The sequence below is a fragment of the Diprion similis genome, chromosome 8, assembly GCF_021155765.1.
Source record: "Diprion similis isolate iyDipSimi1 chromosome 8, iyDipSimi1.1, whole genome shotgun sequence".
Classification (NCBI taxonomy): Eukaryota; Metazoa; Arthropoda; class Insecta; order Hymenoptera; family Diprionidae; genus Diprion; species Diprion similis.
In genome coordinates, this window is record NC_060112.1 from 17601538 (window position 1) to 17621749 (window position 20212).

The following is a 20212-nucleotide window of genomic DNA, read 5'->3' on the forward strand; positions in this document are numbered from 1 at the left end:
ACTTATCGTTATGACTAAATTGTATAAATGCATGGGTTAGATCATAGATATAGCAATAAATCGTATATTAAAAAAACATAAAATCAAAAAAAAAACTTAAAAAATATTTAAAAAAAAATAAACAGAAATAAAATAACAATTTTACAATACTTTTTGGTGTCAGTAGAATCATGTACAGATTCGTAAGCATGCCCACATAGCCACGCGGCAAGTATGGAATAAATGTGCATATTCCAGTTGATTCAGATCTTGTACGAATTCATTGGTTGTAGATAAAGTAGAGAAATAGAGGTATTCACAGTTCTTCACGATGAGATTTGTCAAATGAACAAGGTCATCTATCGTGATCAGTAATTAGCGTTTTCAACCAGACTAAACCACACTGAGCAGTGATTAATACTGCAAATGTACAGACCAGTGTAAGTTTGCAATTTCCCGATGTTCCGCTCGCAAGATTGAAGAAAAACACATTTAATTATGTCATATTATTATCTCCCGGGAGTTTTTCTGAATAGTCATCATCCTCAATTTCGTCATCGTGATCTCTACTCCGGCCCGGTGATTCGTCTTTATCGTTCAACTCGTGTATTTCATCCCCATCATCTCCGTCGTCTTCGTCTTCTCCGTCTTCTCCATCTTCCCCATCTTGGTCCGGATCGTGTTCGTGCTCGTTTTCGTGATCATCTAAAATATCTTGTTCCTGTTCTAAAAAGTCCGTCGGTACGAATTCCATTTGTTCTTCGCCATCGTTGAGATCAGGTGGACCCGGTATTTCACAAAAATTCAGATCTCGATCCCTGCTGCTCCGCTCCCGATCACCCTCCGGATCTTCTTCCTCGTGAAAGTCGTCCGAATTCCCATATCGTGCAGGAGACGACGAGCGGTTGTCGTCGTGACCATCGGGAAACATTTCAGTAGGACTTAAAGGTATATCTAAAGGTTCAAGTTTCACGGTCACTGTCGGAGAGACAGGGCTCTGGGGACGCTGCAAGCGGATTTTCGTGAACGGTTTGCTTGGTTCGTTTGATTCTGAAGGGCGACGTTTTTGGGTACGTTTCGGAGCAGTTATCACATTGACCGTATTGGGAGGTTGGCTTCTGGCTTCTTTGGTTTCTGCTGAGATTCGCTGAATTATTGGTTGGGACGTCGACGGCTTTGATTGCGGGATCAACATCGGTGGCTTTGTACTCTGCAAGATAAAAATTGAGACATCACATTGGAATTCTCAGAAGCTGCGATTCAATAACAAGCTCCAATTTTTGCTCAACGAATAGAAAGTGAGTGGGGAATATCTACGATTCGTGTAACACTAATGATTGAAGATATACCTGCGAGGATGGACTGGGACCAGCCAGTCCTTTGACTTGCAGCGCTTCGGCGGCATTCAATAGTTGCGGTAACTTGTCGTGGGCGACGTTTACCTCGCCCCTGTACATGAATCTGACTAGTGCCTCAACTTCCCAAAACTTAATATCTTTCATGAGGATAATTGGATGTTGGCAAGGATTTTCACGCAGAAGATCAGCGAGGTAATCGCTACAGGTGGATAAAATCATCTTGTGACACTTGAGGGATCGACCCTCACAAGCCAAAGTGACATCGACGAATTGCTCAGTATCTAACAGAGAGGGAAAACTGTTCTGCATGTTACTGTGGTAACTGTTCCATCGCAGACAAACCTGAAATAAGTTTAAATGGCGTTATATTTTCCTAAAGCATTAATTTTCTTCTGGTGAACATAAATTTGTAGCTCATATACTAACCTCGGTTGGTTGTTGCGGTACAGTGGTTTGAGGAATTACAGTGGGTGGTTGACGGGGTGCCATTTTTATGGTGGTTGGAGCGACGTGTTTCACCTTAAGGGGAATGGTCTTAAGGACTAAAGTCTTTGGTTGTTGTTGCTGTTGCAACGGCAGCTGGAGTTGTTGTTGCTGCTGCGGCGACTGCTGTTGTTGCTGTTGAGGATGATGTTGCTGTTGTTGTTGTGATTGCTGCAGGTGCTGAGAAGGTGCTGGTGCAATGGGTCTCGGCCTTATGAGCGATTGTCCTATCCTGATAGTTTTGCTACCGGAACTAGCCTGCGTTGGCGTAGGAAGTACTGGAACAAGAATAAGGGTAGCGCACGTTATCACATCGATGTGTAACTGTTTGAATGGTTGCGTAGATGATAAAACGCAAATTGCACGAAATTGAAGAAGTTAAAAATAAGAATTTCCCGGTGTAGGTTGGGGCAGAAAACGTAGGATTGTTCAGCTGGTTTAGATGAATGCTTCTGAAATTTTTGTTCAAAGAAATTCAAGTCGACGGAACAATCTACGAAAGAGACTATACGCTACAAGGTCGATCCGAAAGGGTGGAATAGAATTCTTACAGGGTCGGAGGTGAGACTGAAGAAGACCTTCCCAATCTCTCGGTATCATTAGCTGCTCATTGCCGCGAGTGTTACTGGGGTCTGCGGTTAAAATCTTGTTCCCAACGGTCCCTGAACCCGCGCCGATGATTCCCCGCGAAGGAGCGAAGTGGTTCTCGAGGGTGGAATCCTTGTTCAAAAGGATGTCCAACACAGCCCTGGAGGTCGGGGTTCTGCCCGGTTTGCTCGTGTGTCTCGCCTCCCATTTTAGATAAGTCCACTTCTTTCTACAGTCGGATTCGCTCCGTTCGACACCGTCAGCCGCCGAGACGGCTTTAGCTACCGATTGCCAAGCTTGGAGCCACCCACGCCCGTTCGCAACGCTCATTAATATCGCGTCCCGATACTGTCTGACCATCGCCAGGAGGGTCTCGACTTCGCGGGTAGAGAAATTCACTTTCCGCTGCTTAACGCTCCCCGCGAACTTATGCGACACCGGCGACGATTTGTAATTGGGAAAGGACGAAGCTGCTGCTGTGGGGTGCATCGTGTTCATCGGTAACCTTCCGTTTAGCCCACCACCAGGTCCCTGCAGGTCGCCTCCGCGAAGCAACGACAACGCGAACAAGCTGTGCAATTTTTTTGTTTCATACAAGCAAAGCTTTCATTATCAGACTTAGGGATGTTCGATTCTGAATCGATCTTTTCTGTCGATTCTCCGACCTTCGATTTTCAAGAAAATCCATTTTTATACGCTGGAATCGATTCTTTTAAGTGCTTCCGGGTTGCGGGTTCCGGGTTCTGAGGTAGGAACACAGTGAAAAATTTTCGTGAAAATATTCGAGTGTGAGAAAGCCTAACTTAAATTGGCCAAATTTTGCGGCCCGACCAAGATTATAATTCAGATTTGAGACTCGCGTCTTACATGCTCAACGATGATGATCCAGAAAATTGTTTAACTACTCAGAGAGAGAGAGAGTCAAGATACAAAAGAAAGTGTATTTGGTTCCCGCGTTGCGTCTCCGATTATAGAAGCGTGTGTCACGGTTTGGATTTTGACTTTAGGTATCGATCATTCGCTTAATTTGGAGTTTGGTTTTTTTGGGACACGTGATATGAAAGGATCGATTTTAACAAGATCGGTCTTTCACCCTTGGATTTTTCGTAGAATCGATTCTCACACGTCCGAATCCGAATCGATGCGGAGATTAATTTTTTACTGAAGATCGAACATCCCTACATTAGGTATAAAGTGAATTGTTTGGTTCTCCGGAAGAATCGTACTACATAAGTTTTGGTTTCGTGGTTGTATTCCTACACGCACGGTTATCCAAGTTTCGCAACAACTTGATTAACAAATTTTCTTTGACGTGAATAAATTACTATTTTGCATATCATCCTCAATCCGTACCGTTAAATATTTACTCATTTTTTAACTGTCAACTGAGACCTTAATCATATTGTGTAGACGATTTTATCTCCCAGGAGAGGAATGAGTCTTATTCGCAGTCACAGTCGATTTTCGATTAATAATCGAAGAATTTATAGCTAAGGGAAATTATGACTAGTATAATTCAACCATCATTTCGTGGAGCTGAAAATTTGATTAACTCATGATTTTTCTCGGAAATTTTCGCCTCTAAGTTTACAACTTCCAGTCAAATGCCACCCTGTTCAATGTTATATTTTTTTATACTGCACCTGTTTGAATAAAGTACATATCGCGGGTCGGGTAAAAATTTTAACATACCTAATACACAAGTTGATATTTTCTATTCCCCCGATTACGAATGCACTTACTTGGTCGTTCGATTGTTTTAAATAAGTAATCAAGTTTTGCAAGCCATGCTGTATAAAGTTATAAAATATCAGGTATACATACTACAATAAATATTGTCTTATTTTTTGAAAAAAGAGAGAAAATGAGAAAGCTATCATCGTCTCCAAGGCATTTCAGGAGGACGTAAGAATACAAAAACAGATTTTCTTTTCGCTTGCTCTCTACCTCTCTCCAGTATTATACATGAGTTATTTTCAGAGGCACGCGGCATAAGCAGCATCCGCGTTATATCTGGCATTCAACGTTCCTTCCCGCACGTCGCGTCGCTTTGAACACACACACGTATTATACATATTAACGTGCGCATACATAATTATTTTAATATAATAAACTCACAGGCGTAGGCGTGTTATAATTTTTTTTTCTCTTTATTTCTATTTCTTGTACAACCAACCCTATCCCATTTAAATTCTATACAGATATTTGTTGTTATTTTTTTTTCTCATCGAAATGTTTATTTTCCTATCGTTGAAAAACAGCTGCAGAATTTGAATATATATATAAATTTAAACGGCTCCAACATCGTATTATGTACAAAGTACATACGTTAGACATAATATAAGCGTTGTTTGCGCTATATCTCTACGTCAAATTGACCCGGGTTATAGACGAAATTAAAGCCGCGTTGCAGGAATACAACCACTAACCAAACTCGTCGCAACGATACCTCTCCATGTCGATATATTCGTACTCGTATGCGTATGCAGAAAGACGCGCGAAGTGACGCGGGCGTTTGGCGATAAAAAACGACAGGAAAAAATAAACGGTAGAGGAATTGTTTATGCACAGAAAGAACGTCGCTATAGCAGTCACCACACGCTCACTTCTCTACCGCACCGTGTTGTATTATATCATAAGATTATAATATACTATGTATGTATTGTATCATCTGCATCCGTACGTAAGATAAGTTTATCGACGACGTCTAATCGCCCGCAATTGCTACGATAATTCCCAATCAGCGACGCATCTGCGCCAGTCGAACACGCGAGTCGTACTACTTGGTCGTTGGCGTCCCTCTTTTCAAGTGCAGCGAGGGCAGCAACGAAAGCCCAGAGAAATCGACGGGGTTGCTGCACTGCGCACGTTCAGTCCCACCCACCCCCGCTTTTCGCTCGCCTCAATACCCAGATGCGCGTACGACGAGAGCCGACTTTTTCCCATTTCTTTTTATACCCATCTTTTCCCTCATCGGGGTATTTAAGTATTATAAATAAATTATATACCGCGTCCTTGTTCGATTTCGCAAAATCATATAAGTGTATGAATGAAAAACGCGTAGTCTCGTCATGAATGAACATTGCCTGTTTGTTCAGTGCATCGTTTTTGTCGGTTTGAAATTAGTTTTCCTCTACAGAGCGATGAGGGAGACTCATCAAATATTATGTATCCACAGTGTTGTTTATAAGAGGAAAATGTACGGAATATCGTTATTCGGGAGCGCAGCAGCGTGTTCAACGAGAGATATGAAAACTGTAACACAGTAAAACTAAGACTTATGGTATACAGGCCACTGTATAACAATCAGTATAACTATGTGATTGTCGACATCCTGTTGATCCGGAAATATAGCTTTATCACATGACATACATGTGATATAGGCATAACCGCAAAGTACGCGGCTGGACCAACGCGTATATTGTGCTAATTATTCGCAATTTCAGTGATGTAGGGACAAAAGTAAATTCAAAAAAGTCAATTGAATGTCTTAGATTTTAGATAATTTTATATATCAACTTCCAAAAGAATTATTTCTAAAATTTCACCAAAACATGCCACAATTTTCACGATGTTTTCTTTTCTCGTTCAACTCACAGATTGGAATTGTTAGTAGCTTTGAAGAACGGAAAAAATATATACCTAATACACCCAACTTTTTGCCTCATGGAATTGATCCTGCGCATTACATGACGTACAAACATACAATCCTTCGATTATTGGAGAAAACTTACAGCCTGCACGATACCGCGTATAGGTACATGTGCATGTATACGTTTATAAAAGAACAGCAAGTTTTTTAATATCGCCTAATTTCATAGGTCAAGTTTATTGTTACACGTAGCATGTAAACTGTTCATTTTTATTTTTCAAACCAATATTTTTCGAAGATATATGATAACGTAAACGAGAATTCATCGACCCTCTCTCTGGAATATTACATGGCCGGGTGAGTAGAAGGAATTAAAAGCGGTGCGGTAGGAGGGGCGGAAGGGGGGGGGGGAATCAGGGGAAGCACGAGATCAGAACTTTCAACCGTCATTTTTCGAGGAAGTGAAGCGGTTCGAAGGCCTTTGTTGATATTTTTTGCAATACGAGGGGGAGAGACGGAGAGAGACAGAGAGAGAGGCGCCAGGCGCATATTCATAAAGCGATATATAAGCGAGTAATTTCGAGCGGAGGCACCGCCCTTCGGTTCCCCTCCTATATAACTGGTAGGTACAATAATTAAATTTTCAAACTTCCCCTCCGATACAGATATCCTCGGCTGAGACGACGCGGTGGAGAAGTAGGGATGGCGGGGGGCTGGATGTGCGACGCCCCCACTAGCCTCACTAATTTATACATTTTTTTAAATTATTGATTAAAAGACGCGAAAACCAACCCCCCTCGCGTCCCGACGACCCCCACTTCTTCTACGCCGCCATGTTTCACCTCTGTTGTCTGGGCTTCCTGTGTAGGCTGTAATATGCCGCAAGGGTTAAACAATACTCTTTTTATCCCGTATTATACAACAAGACTGAAAAATTTCATCCTTCATTTCTAAATTTATTTCATTATTCAAATAGGCGGTATATGGGCGAATGTGTATAATCCTCAATCATCAGTCTTACAGATGATACACCTTCAAGTCACAGAAATAAATAATTTTGCTGGAATCGTTGTGGATATGTTGAGGGATGAAAATTATTATAGCTGTAGAATTGTCGATGCAACGTTGAACTTTGTCACACGTTGTTTTTTTAAACTGAAAATTTAAATTCGTTAAATCCCGAGGATTCAGTACAATCCATAAATTAAAGAGAAAAATATAACGAAACGTTAGTTTAGCTTCCAGCGATAATTTATTCCGGAATTCATCGACCATTTTGAAAAATTTCTCAACTTTGACGAAGTGCAGAAATACAAAATTCAAATTTTAACAGATCATCGCTATAAGATTTACAAGGTTGAGAAAGGAGAAAATTTAAAGCTGCAAACAGAGAAGATGCTGCACGAAGAGAGGTTTCTCGTCTTCGACCTACTACTTTTCTCTATGTGAAAAAAATCAAGGTCAAAGTAAGCAATAAGCAATTTTTTTCCTTCCACAACACTGCTGTATCGGAGGATCGTTGATAACCTTAGCCCTCTTGCTTAATTATTACGCCTATAAGTTGGTAGTGCGTGTTCCTGATAAAATTGTGATAATTCTCGTTTGGGTTGCCTGTATAGTTCTAATTCCAAAAGTATTCGAGTAGAGATGCGATCAACGAATTTCGCTAGGCTTTTGTGGGCGAAAAAAAACAGCGTAAAATTGTAGGTTGATGCCTAATCTAGACAGCGATAAAAATTTCAAAACTCAAGTCTTTAATTCTCTTCCATATTATGCTTTATTAACAAGATCAAAAGGATTTCTTATTTTCAATGAGTGTCGAATATCGGCGATGAGAATCGCGAAGCCGCGTTATCTATGATTCGAGGGTTATAAAATATTCAGGCGAAACGAGCTTCGTCGAAGACGCCGCTGCAGCAGATCGTAATCGGAGTATTTCTTTAACCCGTCCAGCTGCGGCGTTACGTCAAATGATCAGCCAAGGGCGTCGGACAACGAAGCTCTCGTCGGTCAGACGGTTGGTATTGTACAACGAATTAAAAAATTTCCCTTTATCCAGCCAATGCAGGAGGCCGTGCCTCATTCATACAACAGCTGCCGTTCTAGCCAAAACTCTGCGTAATCATGAGCAGCCGCGTGGACTCACAGGATGAACCGCTCAAGGACATTATAAGGCTAATTGCAATTAAGGGAAAGAGTAAAATTCTATCGATAAACGAGGCGAGCTCTCTTATACTGTCTATCATACTTCCTTGCAAAGTGCCTTTGGAAGTGTATACCTTATTGTCGCAAAATTGCAAGGCCATGCATTCGTAGTCTGTGTCATATAGCCAGCCTAGGAAAATTAACCTGGGTACCTGTACCTATAAATATTGTACCAATAAATATTTGCAGTCGCGATTACCGCGCGTGTCTACAAGATATAAGGAAACAGTCAATGCACTTTGTCGAAGGTGTATTTAACGGCATTAGTCTATCTCATCGTGTACTGCTACTCGTAATTACTCGACTCGTGATTTCGATGGTACGAGTGAATTATAGAAAGAAAAATAGTATAACTGGATATATATATATACATTTTACATGAAATCACAAGAGGTTCATGAAATGGGGAATGAAGCACTGCGTAGTATAATCGTATATAACTTGTGCATATAGAATCGTGATTCTCATTACCGTGATACCGTCTCCCGATAAGCCGTCCTCCGTGATGAACCCGCAAATGTCGATGCAAATTGGTGGTCCCGCACTGTCTGGGATTGGCGCCCCCTCTGACGACAACGGCACCGCATATACGGCACTGGGCTCTGAGGGGGTCGTTCAGGCAGAGATCGAAGTGGGCCCAAACGGCGCTGGGATTCGCCATGGCCCTGAGACTTCGAGAATGGGATCTAACCCGGCTGCTCGAGTGCCCGGACGAAAATCCGGAGGGTGTCACGTGATCGACGAGGCAGTCGTCCTCGTCTTCCGGTTCCTGTTTCATGATGCCCGACACTCTCTTGTGCAAAATCTTACGTGAGCCCGAAATTTTGACGCCTTTATTTTCTCCGTTATCTTGAGACGCGAGATCGTTGCGAGACGTGTTAGTACGTCAAACCGTTCTCCAGTGCAACTATATGTTTGTACACACACAAGTATGTTACATTCGTCGTGTATGACCACTTCGCCAAGTTCAAACAAGCCCCGATTTAACCGAATTCGCCGGGAATTCAAATCGTCAACTTTGCTGAGCCGGCTGCGTAGATATTCGTATACGTTATATGTCGTGCTGCAGCAATGATTCACGCGGATACGGTGACTATAGCTTGACCCCTGCACCCCGATGAAACGCGTTGCGTACACTCGGCTTCTCAAATTCTTACGACTCCTACAGGAGTTGGACAACTCTAAGGAATTTAATATTCCTATGGCAAAATGAAAATCTCCAGGGTCGAACGGTTACACGCGCAATCGCTATATAAATAAAACCGGGTCCACGTCCCTCTTTCTCCTTAAATATTAGAGGCAATCGAATGATCGGTCTAACATCTTCCGGACACGCTGAGCAAGCTCGACACTGGACTTTCTCATTTTGCCAACTCCTTGGTCGAGGGGTTCGCATTCCAGCATGCCGGGTGTACATACGCACGAGCCCTAGACTTGCCTCTTCGAATTCGGCTCTAAAACCTGGCGAGTAAACCGAACTCGTGCAGGAAGGAGAAGGAGGGGGGCAAACAGGGTCGCCTAAGAGCAGCGGGACGTCCACCCCATTGTTTCTGCCCCCCTGGATATTCCAGGACAGGTCGTGACCTCGGGTTTTTCGTGCCTAAGGACAATTCTTTCCTCGCCAATGTATCGCACGCTGCAACACGTACGACAAAAACCCGATATTACTCTGCTTCCTCGGAAGGAAACAAATTTTGCAAACTTACGCAGCGGGCTGGACAATTAATCACCGTATTCGAGCACAATCTTTTTACTGCAACGGGACATATACATATACCACATAATAATAAGAAACCGATTTCTGTAGATACTTATAATTAAGAAAGTGTGAGGTACGGTTGATCAATAATACATTGCAACAAAAAAATTATGTAGCAAAGGTGCGGCTGTCGTCAATTTTGAATTGTGATTTTCAAGAATCTCCCATCAAAAAATTCACCCGAGGTCGATTTTTGGTAACAATATTCATATTATTAGTGTACAATTTGTGCAACGGAACCGTAATTTTATTACTTATAATGCGTTATAAAATACTGTTGCATATAACACTTTTTTTTTTTAATGATATCAATAATATTTTCTCATCACTTATTCAAAGAAATTTCTGAAAATTGTGATCACATTAAGAGGATGCTATAGTCAATCTTTACCGACCGTGTAAAATGTCACAAATTTTCACTATTACTTAACAATATTGTGTAAGCCTACACTGCATCGATGCGAAAATGCTGCAGTCAGCGCACTTCTAAATTCAATGCCAAACAAAATTAACCTGACATTTTTTGGTTTCATGGGAAAATAACGCTAGGAGATGTATTCTTAGTGGTTATTCTATTACCGGAATTCATTTCTTGGCACCATTGTTACATAAAATAAAACTTCTTTAAAAAATTCATATTCAGCATTGCATGCAGAATTACGCTGTTTGCGGTAATTTCACATCAGCGATGCGTAGTTTTTGAGACTATAACATTCTCTTAAGGGGGTGCCCTAGCCGATTTCGACATCGACGTACGTATCACCAAATACCGAGGTCGACGTAGTTATACAAACTTCTGAACAAAAACACTCCAATACCTTTTCATTTGACGCAGTAACAAAGGAATGGCGCGATTTCACGAAATCGCAATAGTATATTCGTAAAATTCATGCCATTTCGTTACTTCTGCGTCAAATGAAAATGAGTTGTAGTTTTTTCCTTCGGGATGATGTATAGAATGGGGCTGCTAAGCCATGAATCGCGTTTAAGGTACGCGGACTTCGATATTTCGAGATACATGTACGACAACGACAAAATCCACTAGGTCACCCCCTTAAGGAGATAATCATTGAACGAAATTGAACCGAAATTGAATTTAGCCGCACCTGGGGGCAAACCTATTTGATTTTCTTTTTCATTCATTTTCTGATTAGACTGTTTACTGGCAAGACGCTTCGGAAATTCGCATCGAATGTAAATAGGAATAGGACTGAAATGGTTAGATCACACGTGTGTGGTATAGAATCTAGAGATTACGTGAAAACAACACACCGGGCCGAGCAACGAGTCGGCGAAAAAACACGTGGCACCTGAGTTCGATACATTGCTTGATTCGAGAATGGTACCTATTTGAATTTTCTTTCAAGTCCCGCCGCCGTTTTAAGTAAAGCGAAGCTCCCTGCGATTCGACGTCGCAGCGGTTTGTCGTTTTGTTCGAACCGAAAACGCCCGTAATATCTTTAAAAAAATTCCAATAAAATTTCGCGTAGTAGCGAGCTTTCCTCGAGTGCCTATAACTACCCACAATCGGCGGTAATCATCGCAAACTTTATTCGAAAGTATCGTAAATGTACGGGAGCGAGGGTTCGTCAAGTGGTCACGTGGCCGCGGATACGATTAGCGATATACATTGGTATAAATAGTTTCAATTTGCGACGACGAGTCAGAGCTGGCTTGCATAGAGCTAGCCTGGTGCACGGAGTCCGTAACGCGTGCAAGTTTTTACCGGATTCGGAATCTGCACCGCTGTAAGAAGATCGCGGGCAAAGAGTGTATGTAATCCAAGCGTGAATTACGTCATCAACGATTAAACCGAGGCTCTCCGTGGTGGCAGATACCTGCTATTTCCTATTACCGATTTTCTCCGATATCGGCCGAGTTAGTGCAGCGGCGTTCCGTTTCCGATTCAATACAGTCGAGCCAGGGAGGATTACGATCGGATCAATAAGTGAGCGTCGCGAGAACCCGCCTATCAAGCACCTCGTCGATTTTGGCTTGTGCGCGGCTACTACTTTTGCAGCCCGTTGAATATGCAACATTTTTCGAGGAGAAGATCGCGGTACGAGGTGTGAAAAGGCAATTGCTAGAAATCGGCAACGAGCCGCAAACATCGATCGAGAACGAGACAATGAGTCGCGACGCTGGCGCTGTGTCTCTACGTGTGTGTGTGTGTGTGTGTGTCTCTCTGTGTCGGATATGAATCTGCGGAGCGACGTAGTAGTCGATGTTTTCAATTCCGTCGAGGCACGAAATCCCGGAGCTTGAGGAAAGAAAAACAAAAAACGAAACAAAAACAACCGTCTCGTTTCCGACGCGGTTTGATACAGGGGTAGGAGAGACGACTACCGATAAATTAGACGATAACGCGTACGGGAAAAATATGAATATTCGCGAGGTGATCGTGCGTATAATATAGCCCCGCGGTGTCGGCCAGGGGAGCCTTTGCAACGAAAATATTGAGCGTGTATATAATTATTCTTAGAAGCAGGGTCTTTCTGTGGTTGTAGCAACCCATTCCTTGCAACGAGACGTTCCGTCTATAAAAAGCAATCATTATCTCGCCCTGGGTTGATAATGTATATGTATATCTATGCGTAGTACGTATGCGGTATACATAAATATGTTACACATGCGTATGCGTGTGTCTGTGTTGGACGAGGCGTACGAGGGAGAACACAAGCTCGTTGCTCTTTTAGAGATCGAGTGGGTATTTTGCGGAGATTTGACGGTCGTCTTGCCGTATCGAGCGTCGCTTTAAAAACGTGCTTTAAGAAAAACACTCCGGCGGCGTTGTAACGTGTTATTGTAATAAGTGTCAGATATATTTTAATCACTCACTGGAAATATTGTAAGAAATAAGGAAAATGTGACGATTGACCGCAGTGCGGTAGCCCGGAGAGCTGTGTTTGATGTTGATAACAAATTAGACGGAGTGAACGTAGTTGGAGAAGAGGAAACCGAACCACACGCACTATAAGCCACTCGTAATACTCTCGCTGCAGTCATTCACTACCATCATAGCGACGAAACGCGCGCAAACCGGGCACTGATCGAGACGCACCGAATTTCCTCGTGTTTTTCAACCTGGTTCGGCTCGAAGAACCGAGTCCACCGAAGCTTTTTTATCCTTATATTTATTCTTGTTTTATTTATTAATTCGTTTACGTTTTACCAGTTAATATCGAAGCGCGATTAGTGCGCGACGAACGGCAAGAGGATGATAAGAACACTGAGGATAACGGATTTTTGAAAAAAATTTCGAAAACACACAGGACCGAGCTTCGCGAATCTCGGATTGACGAATATAAAATCGTAACGGGAAGAGCTTAGAAAATGGCCGATGTGCTTTGCACCGTGCTTCAGTGGTAACGATCCCCCCGACCCAGGAATGACTAAAATCGAAATCGGTGGCCGAGGGGCGTCGGGACGCGCATGTGCGACGGCGCCGGTCGTCAACGCATTATCTGTATCATATGTGCGCTCTACTATCCGACCTGATTACGTTGCCCGAACTTTGTCAAGGCATCGATTAACATGTTACATTGTAACACGCGTTGCACGATTCTGGCGTGTTGCAAAAACAAACCGCAATCCTTTTTCAAAATGATACACGCCTTTCGCGTTTTACTTACAATTGATACACCGCGTTATACGATGCACTGCGAATCGAAGTAAGGAATATTTCACGGCAATAAAAAGGGTTTGAAGAGAAGAAAAACACGGATATATTAACGGAGAGTGAGGCAATTGTCGTGGAAACATCTAGTCACATGTATTGTATATTTATGATATTTTTAACAAGAATTTTATTCTTACTTACATACCACATTTATACACATATATACACATCGTACGTGGGTGTATGGAAACTTGATTCCGGATTTTTCGTAGGTTCTACAGACATTCCTATTTCTTCGTGGCACGAAGTATATTTCTAAAAACACGTACACTCGGGAAAAGAATCGCGGTAATGGTCAATTAAATCTCAACGTTTGTTGACGAATTTAAAAATTCGAAGGCGAATTCGATAACAAATTTCTTTTTTTCCTGTCGTTAACGAAGCAAGCATGCGATAAAGATGCGATAAGAATGTACAAAAGTAATGTATTCAAACTACCAATATACGCGTTAGTTTAATTGAGTTGACTTAGACTTGTATTTAAATACGGAACAGAAAATGTCGTTTGTAACTCAATCTCACAGTGAACGATAATTTGAAGATGTTTATATGAGAAGAGGAAAGAAAAAGCTATTGGAATAACGATACGTCATGGCATAACCATCAGCAAAATCTCAAATTACCCAATACCAGCTGAGTCAAATTTTAAAATTGGCGCAGATGATGTTTAAAGCGAGTGTTTCATCGCTGCCTGTCAGGTTGCATACTTTCAGGCGCCGAACTGAGCTAAGAGAAAACTAAGCGGTTCTTGCTCATAATACTCGTAATATTCTAAAAATTAGAACACTTTGTTCAACGCGTGTTAAGGGGGATTGTAAATTTTGTAATACGTGAATCACTTACACTTGTGTTGTACGATACACCAGATTTTCAAAGGAAATAGAGTAAATACGTGGAGTGGGGGGATAAAAGGAGTTTGTTCAAATCTGTATGTTTTGAAGCATTGGAGGGAAATTCATTCGTCTCAGTCACTTTAAACAAATCGCAACGTTGCGAAAGGTTACTTAATCAACGATACTAAAGGTAATTAGCTTACCTTTTTGAAGTCCCGGTAAAAATTGGCCTTCGGATTGATCACTGCTTTGCCAATCAGATACGAGCCCGATCTCACTATTATTTCTGCTCGTCGATCTTGTAATCCGCTTCGTTTCCTCGTCTGTGATGTGAAATAATCACGATATTTCATATTAAATGTTAGAAATTGGTCAAGAATTGATCATAGTTTTGAATAGGTCAATGCAGCGTACAACAAAAGTAAAAGAAACTTTTTTCTCCTGAAATACAATCCATCGTTCATTTAAGTCATCACCAACTTTCAAACGTAAATCTAGTCTCTTATTAACAGCATTCATCATGCAAATGAATGACTGGTTAAATTTACCGTTTGGTAGTATTGGCAGCATTGGGCACGGGAATTGTAACGGATTCTGGACCTGCCAGTCGGCCCATGTGACAAAATCACTAGGCTTTAGATTCCCAGCTTGTACCATTTGTGGCCTAGGCTCATCATCTGGGACAGTAAAGCAGCTAAATTAGTATGATATAGGACGCATTTTGCATTTTCACATTCTCTATTTCTTATAACAATAATATATACTAACCTGAAAGTACCGGAGGTTGACCTAAAGCAATGTATCGTTTTCTGGCCAATTGTGCTGCGGCAAAATCTGGACTATGATTGTGTTGCATTCGTATTCTCGGTTTTTTGCAATCTCCGGTAGTAATGAGACTTCCTCTACAGTGCAACGTTCTGCCAACGCATCGCCAGCGTATAGTATTAGGTTGTTTCTTATGCAACGTGTACATAAAACCCTTATGGATGACTTTAGGACCTCCTTTATTCGAGAGTACCACCTAAAATGAAGAATTCTATTTCATTATACATTCAAAAGGAGCGATTCAATCACTATATGTATTCTTGAAACTGGAAGATCGATTATCCAATATGCATTGATTATCCATTACTCATATTTTCATAAATGTACAATTAATTATCTTGTAAAATGTTTGGAAATAAAGTATACACTAAACATGTATAAGCACCTCAGCAACATTGGAATCTTCCTCATTCAGCAATTCCTCCATCTTAATCAGCGACGGCGTTTCAGCTTTCGGTTCCTTTGCATCAGAGTTTGCGTTACTTTTCGATGTACATCCAGTTTGTGCCAACATTTTCCAGAATGACTCTGCAGATGAGAAATATAAAGCTGTTATAACTGGTAATAAACAAGCGACTACACATACCTCTACATAAAATGCTGGTAGATTTATTTCAACATATAGAATCAAGGAATGGAAATATTTGTCGTTACAATAGAAGTGGTCAGGGTTTTCCGTGAGTAACAGTGAATAGCAGTCCGGCGGTGGTTAAAAATGTAATTTTCACATTGAGAAGAAGGCTATAAGGCGTTCAAAAATTCTGGGGCATTCCATAACTATTTTTAGACTATGAGAAACGAAAATACAGAAAAATGACGAAATTACTGTTATTCAATTATAGATTGTGTCCTTGATCTGTGCACTCTGTAACATTTTAGTTTCATTCTTTCGACACCCTCGCTTCGCTGATACGGTATATTAGAAAAATCAAAGAAACCTCTTTAGCCCAATGACTAATCTCCGAATTTAAAACAACATTCTTCCCGTGTACTTTTCTTCTTCACGGCTACCAGTCATCATTTCATTTATGAGGTGACAGTTGTATCTCTTCTGTGTGGCAACAGCTGTGAAGTAGTTCACAGAGTAGCAACAGAGTGCAGCACCGTAATGTGGTTCGATCAGAAAAACGCGTTAGGGTGCCCGGACGAGTAACGACCGAGTATCAAGAAAGAGCTCGGAACTGTAGAAAATGGTATTATACATACGTTTTCAAATCTGGATAAAAAAGGGCTCAGCTTGTTGTCGGCAATTACGAGCAAACGAAACTCTAACCGACCTAATCTTTGGCCAGACTATGTGTAAACAAAACAAACGCGATCAGAGACTAATGTAGTTGCGATAGCGAGATACAGGTGAAACAAAAGGTAACGATTCGCATATATACGATTATTGTAATGTCGTCAAGAAATTTCCACGGCTGACAAATATATGAACCGATAAATGCATGTTATACCTGCAATGTGTTACACAGCAAATATGAATCAACGTACGCATAAACAAATGAGATTAAAGCCGAGCACCTGATATGGGTGACGGGCGTACAAGTCAATTGTTTCAGGTAATATTCGAGTGGGTGAATGTGGTTAAAGGACATGACAATTTAGGCACGCATGGCAGGACTATAACGAGACAAATTAGTACCTGATAGTCTAACGACGTTCGTCGGTTGACAATTGTCGAAAAGAAAAATTCGGGAAATGGAACTCGACGAACGATACCGAAATGGCCAACGTCCTCGATCGACTGGACGGCAGTTACGGCGGGACGATGGAGACCAAGAAATATGGCACCGCTGCGCGGCGATCAATAAACGGCACCACGGTTCCTGGTCCATAAAGGTCCGTTCATACCGGACCGGCCCGATAACGGATAGGGCGGCGTTCGAATTTTTAAACGCGCCTGAACACACTTGTTCTCATCTGCTAATGCGACGCGTGAAAATCGAAGCCAGTATCCAGTATCCAGCCGCAGGGTAAATGCGGACAATTGACGATATAATTTTGTACAACTAGATGATTATTCTCATAATAACGTGAAACGTGGAAATTCCGATTTCTTGAAGTGTCATTAGTCCGTTATTAGCTGGAATATTGAAAATGGGTGATAGAACGATTGGCTGACGTCACTCTCGTATGCTAGTAGCTGACTTTTTTTACCCAAATGCAGTATAATCAGACATTGGGAATTCTCCTCATTCACTTTTGGTTCGAAGTCTGTTAAGATCGTTATAACAACGCTCTATCACGGAATCTGTATAGCTATGAGGAATCGTACTTATGCTTTGTTGGCCTCGGATTTATTAAAACCAAGTCAGAAAAAGGAAGTGACAAAATTAATGACAATTTAATGCTTTTCAGTCCATTTCAGTGATTAGATAAGTTGATTGTATGCTGGAATATTACGGAACGAAATATTCCGACATGATCCATGTGTAGATGTTTCGTTTGGAATAAATGATTTATAATCATTAATTCATATACCTTTAATTTATACAATCTACGAAATTCCAGGTCCGCTCGCCGTGACCCTATCCGTTTCATTTTACAAGTATTTCATCTAGCGATGGTATCACCTTCTGATGTAATGATGCAACGAACGGGCCAATGTCCAATAATGGCACCTGTAAACTGCTCCAGTCCAAAACGGTTAACACAGGAAGATCCAGTATTAGAAACGAAAGTTGACCTGCCGTGCAATAAGGCACATTGACAAAAATCCATAGCCAGAATCGCCGAGGTGTTGTTACGTCAGAGCTTATGGATTATATTCTTAAAGAGTTTGATGAGCTACATCGAATTATTTTTTCGAATTCTTTCACATCTGTCATTGTGAGATTGAAAAGCGACCCATAATTTCAAACTTTCTCTTCAGTCGCTGAAACAAAGAAGACAGGAAAACATATTGCCACAAACTTTTGATGTAATTGGGAGATGTGTCTGGCTAACTAAGAGTTTACTCACGCACGTATGATGACGCGGATACATAAGGCCATTATGTACTTTGGCCTTTTGCAATTGTGCGTCAGAGATCTTAAGTTCGTGGGCATGATATAACCAGATGTGAAGCACTTTGGCATAATGTGTATTTTACAGCAAAGGAAAACGTGTCTCATCTTCGTGCGCAATGTCGTTAAAAGCTATTGGGAGACTTCTGGTATAAGACATATCATATAATTGACGTGGTCAATATAAGAGTAATATAGGGATTCCGTATGGACTTTGTACCATGTTTTCTCGTCTCTAATAATTCCTAAAATAAAAAGATAATCCGCATGGAACTTATCCTAATTTTAATGAAATATACATAATGATATTATAAGAGATTATCGCTGTGATCTCACAATACCACCGGCCTCCCCGGCCCCGGCCCCCTTTTAAATCCATTTTAATAAAAGTTTACACAAACCAGGTTTAATATACACATAATAACATTTTTACGGCCATCACAATGACCTCCCCCCTTAGACCAGTACTGACACTTAAGGCACTTGCTCCGGAATCATTATTGACATTAATATCGTGTAATTCTAAAAAAGGCTGCACTTCATCCGGTGAGTGTAGGAAAGCGGGACTAGAATGGGCGACTATATATGGCAGCAGCTATGGTACATAATGTCTGAACTCAAATTATACTTTTGAAAGGAGAAACGACAGTGCCGTTTGAGAGGAAGCTTGACGAGAATGTTTTTTTCCTGATCGATGATGAAGACAGAGATGATGATCATAGCCCCGCAAAATCACAATCTGCAGAAACAGCTCAATAAAACTTCATAGAAAAGGTTACTCCCAGTACTGGTCGTATACCACAATACTGAATAGTAAGAGTTGCCAAATTTGTATGCCCATGAGAAATATTACGCACAGATTCGATCACTTATGCTGGTTAAAATTTTTTTTTTCAATTATCTGCGATCGTCAATGGGCCAGGAGCGATTGGCCACTATATCTGTTGAAAGCGAATTATCTTATCGCATCGAGTACGAGGAACTTATTGCAGACTTTGTAAAAGTGAAAGCACAAAAAATATGTTTTGTGTGAAGGGTAGGTTTGATCAAATGAAAAATATAGTGATTTGGTGTCAATATATACGGTGGGAACGACAAATCACAGGGTCCACTATCAATTCTTAGTTAATTTGTGGTTACTTTGATGTCAGTGATTTGGAGTCAATAAATACGGTGGAAATGATGAACCACGTGTTCGACTAAGAATTCTTAGTTAATTGTTTATAAATTCTGTATTTAAATATTTGTATCGGGAAAGGCGGGTTCTTCCAGTTTGCCGTAGATACTCGAAAGGCTAGGCACAGCGCTGGTCCTGCTACGCTGTCTGAAACCTTAGAAAGAGGCAACGAAAAATGTATGTACCAAAATGTCAAAATAACTAGTATAGCTTTGTTGCATCATATGGCTGCGTTAATAGGCATGTCGAAGAGATTTCATTTATGCTTCATTTCTCGTTTTGAAACTAGCTGCCAACATTAAAACTCACTAGGGCAGAGGCAAGGCTATTCACGAACTTGGGAGCACAAAAGAGGTGACAGATTGTTGACAGTCCTGAGAGTTGATTTTCGAATGCACTCTTAAGGTGCTTTTAAGATCACGTCGTACATTTCAAAAACTCGCCTAAACTAGACGAGTTGCAATTCCCCTGCGGATTCAGTCCCACCGTGTTATTTCATTCGATACTAAAATCAGCGATATTAGAGTGACGTTCCGGATAATCAAATCCACTCGAGTTCCACTCAATTCTTCGGTGCGGTTGTAAAATTTTTCCACTACGCCGCGAAATCTTAGTGTAACTTCAGTTCGATTACAATTTTATTTTTTCTCTAAAGATCTAGTAGTCGGCAAAGAAAAAAAAAGCGTAAGAGGATTTACCGCTAGTATGAACTTAAAAATTGTTATATCT

The 20212-nt window shown here is 41.2% G+C and overlaps 2 protein-coding genes across 6 annotated transcripts; both read right to left on the bottom strand.

The window, feature by feature from the left end:
- Positions 1–196: 196 nt before the first annotated feature.
- Positions 197–17151, bottom strand: LOC124408604 (putative mediator of RNA polymerase II transcription subunit 26). Of its 5 annotated transcripts, none has more exons than XM_046885640.1 (8): positions 16944–17151; positions 15687–15829; positions 15245–15497; positions 15025–15153; positions 14680–14799; positions 1764–2098; positions 1329–1679; positions 197–1189 (listed from the first exon to the last, which is right to left on the bottom strand). In XM_046885640.1, exons 1-8 carry the CDS (start codon positions 17134–17136, stop codon positions 476–478), a joined length of 2238 nt encoding a protein of 745 aa, XP_046741596.1. In that variant the 5' UTR covers positions 17137–17151; the 3' UTR covers positions 197–475. The 5 variants fall into 5 exon arrangements, with proteins under 5 accessions (XP_046741596.1, XP_046741598.1, XP_046741600.1 ...); XM_046885642.1 differs by lacking the exon at positions 16944–17151 and adding an exon at positions 15888–16449; XM_046885644.1 differs by lacking the exon at positions 16944–17151 and having other exon boundaries at positions 15668–15820.
- On the bottom strand, positions 9129–13611 carry LOC124408606. Its single transcript, XM_046885645.1, has 2 exons — positions 12803–13611; positions 9129–9805 (listed from the first exon to the last, which is right to left on the bottom strand). Exons 1-2 carry the CDS (start codon positions 12968–12970, stop codon positions 9368–9370), a joined length of 606 nt encoding a protein of 201 aa, XP_046741601.1. The 5' UTR covers positions 12971–13611; the 3' UTR covers positions 9129–9367.
- Positions 17152–20212: the final 3061 nt, after the last annotated feature.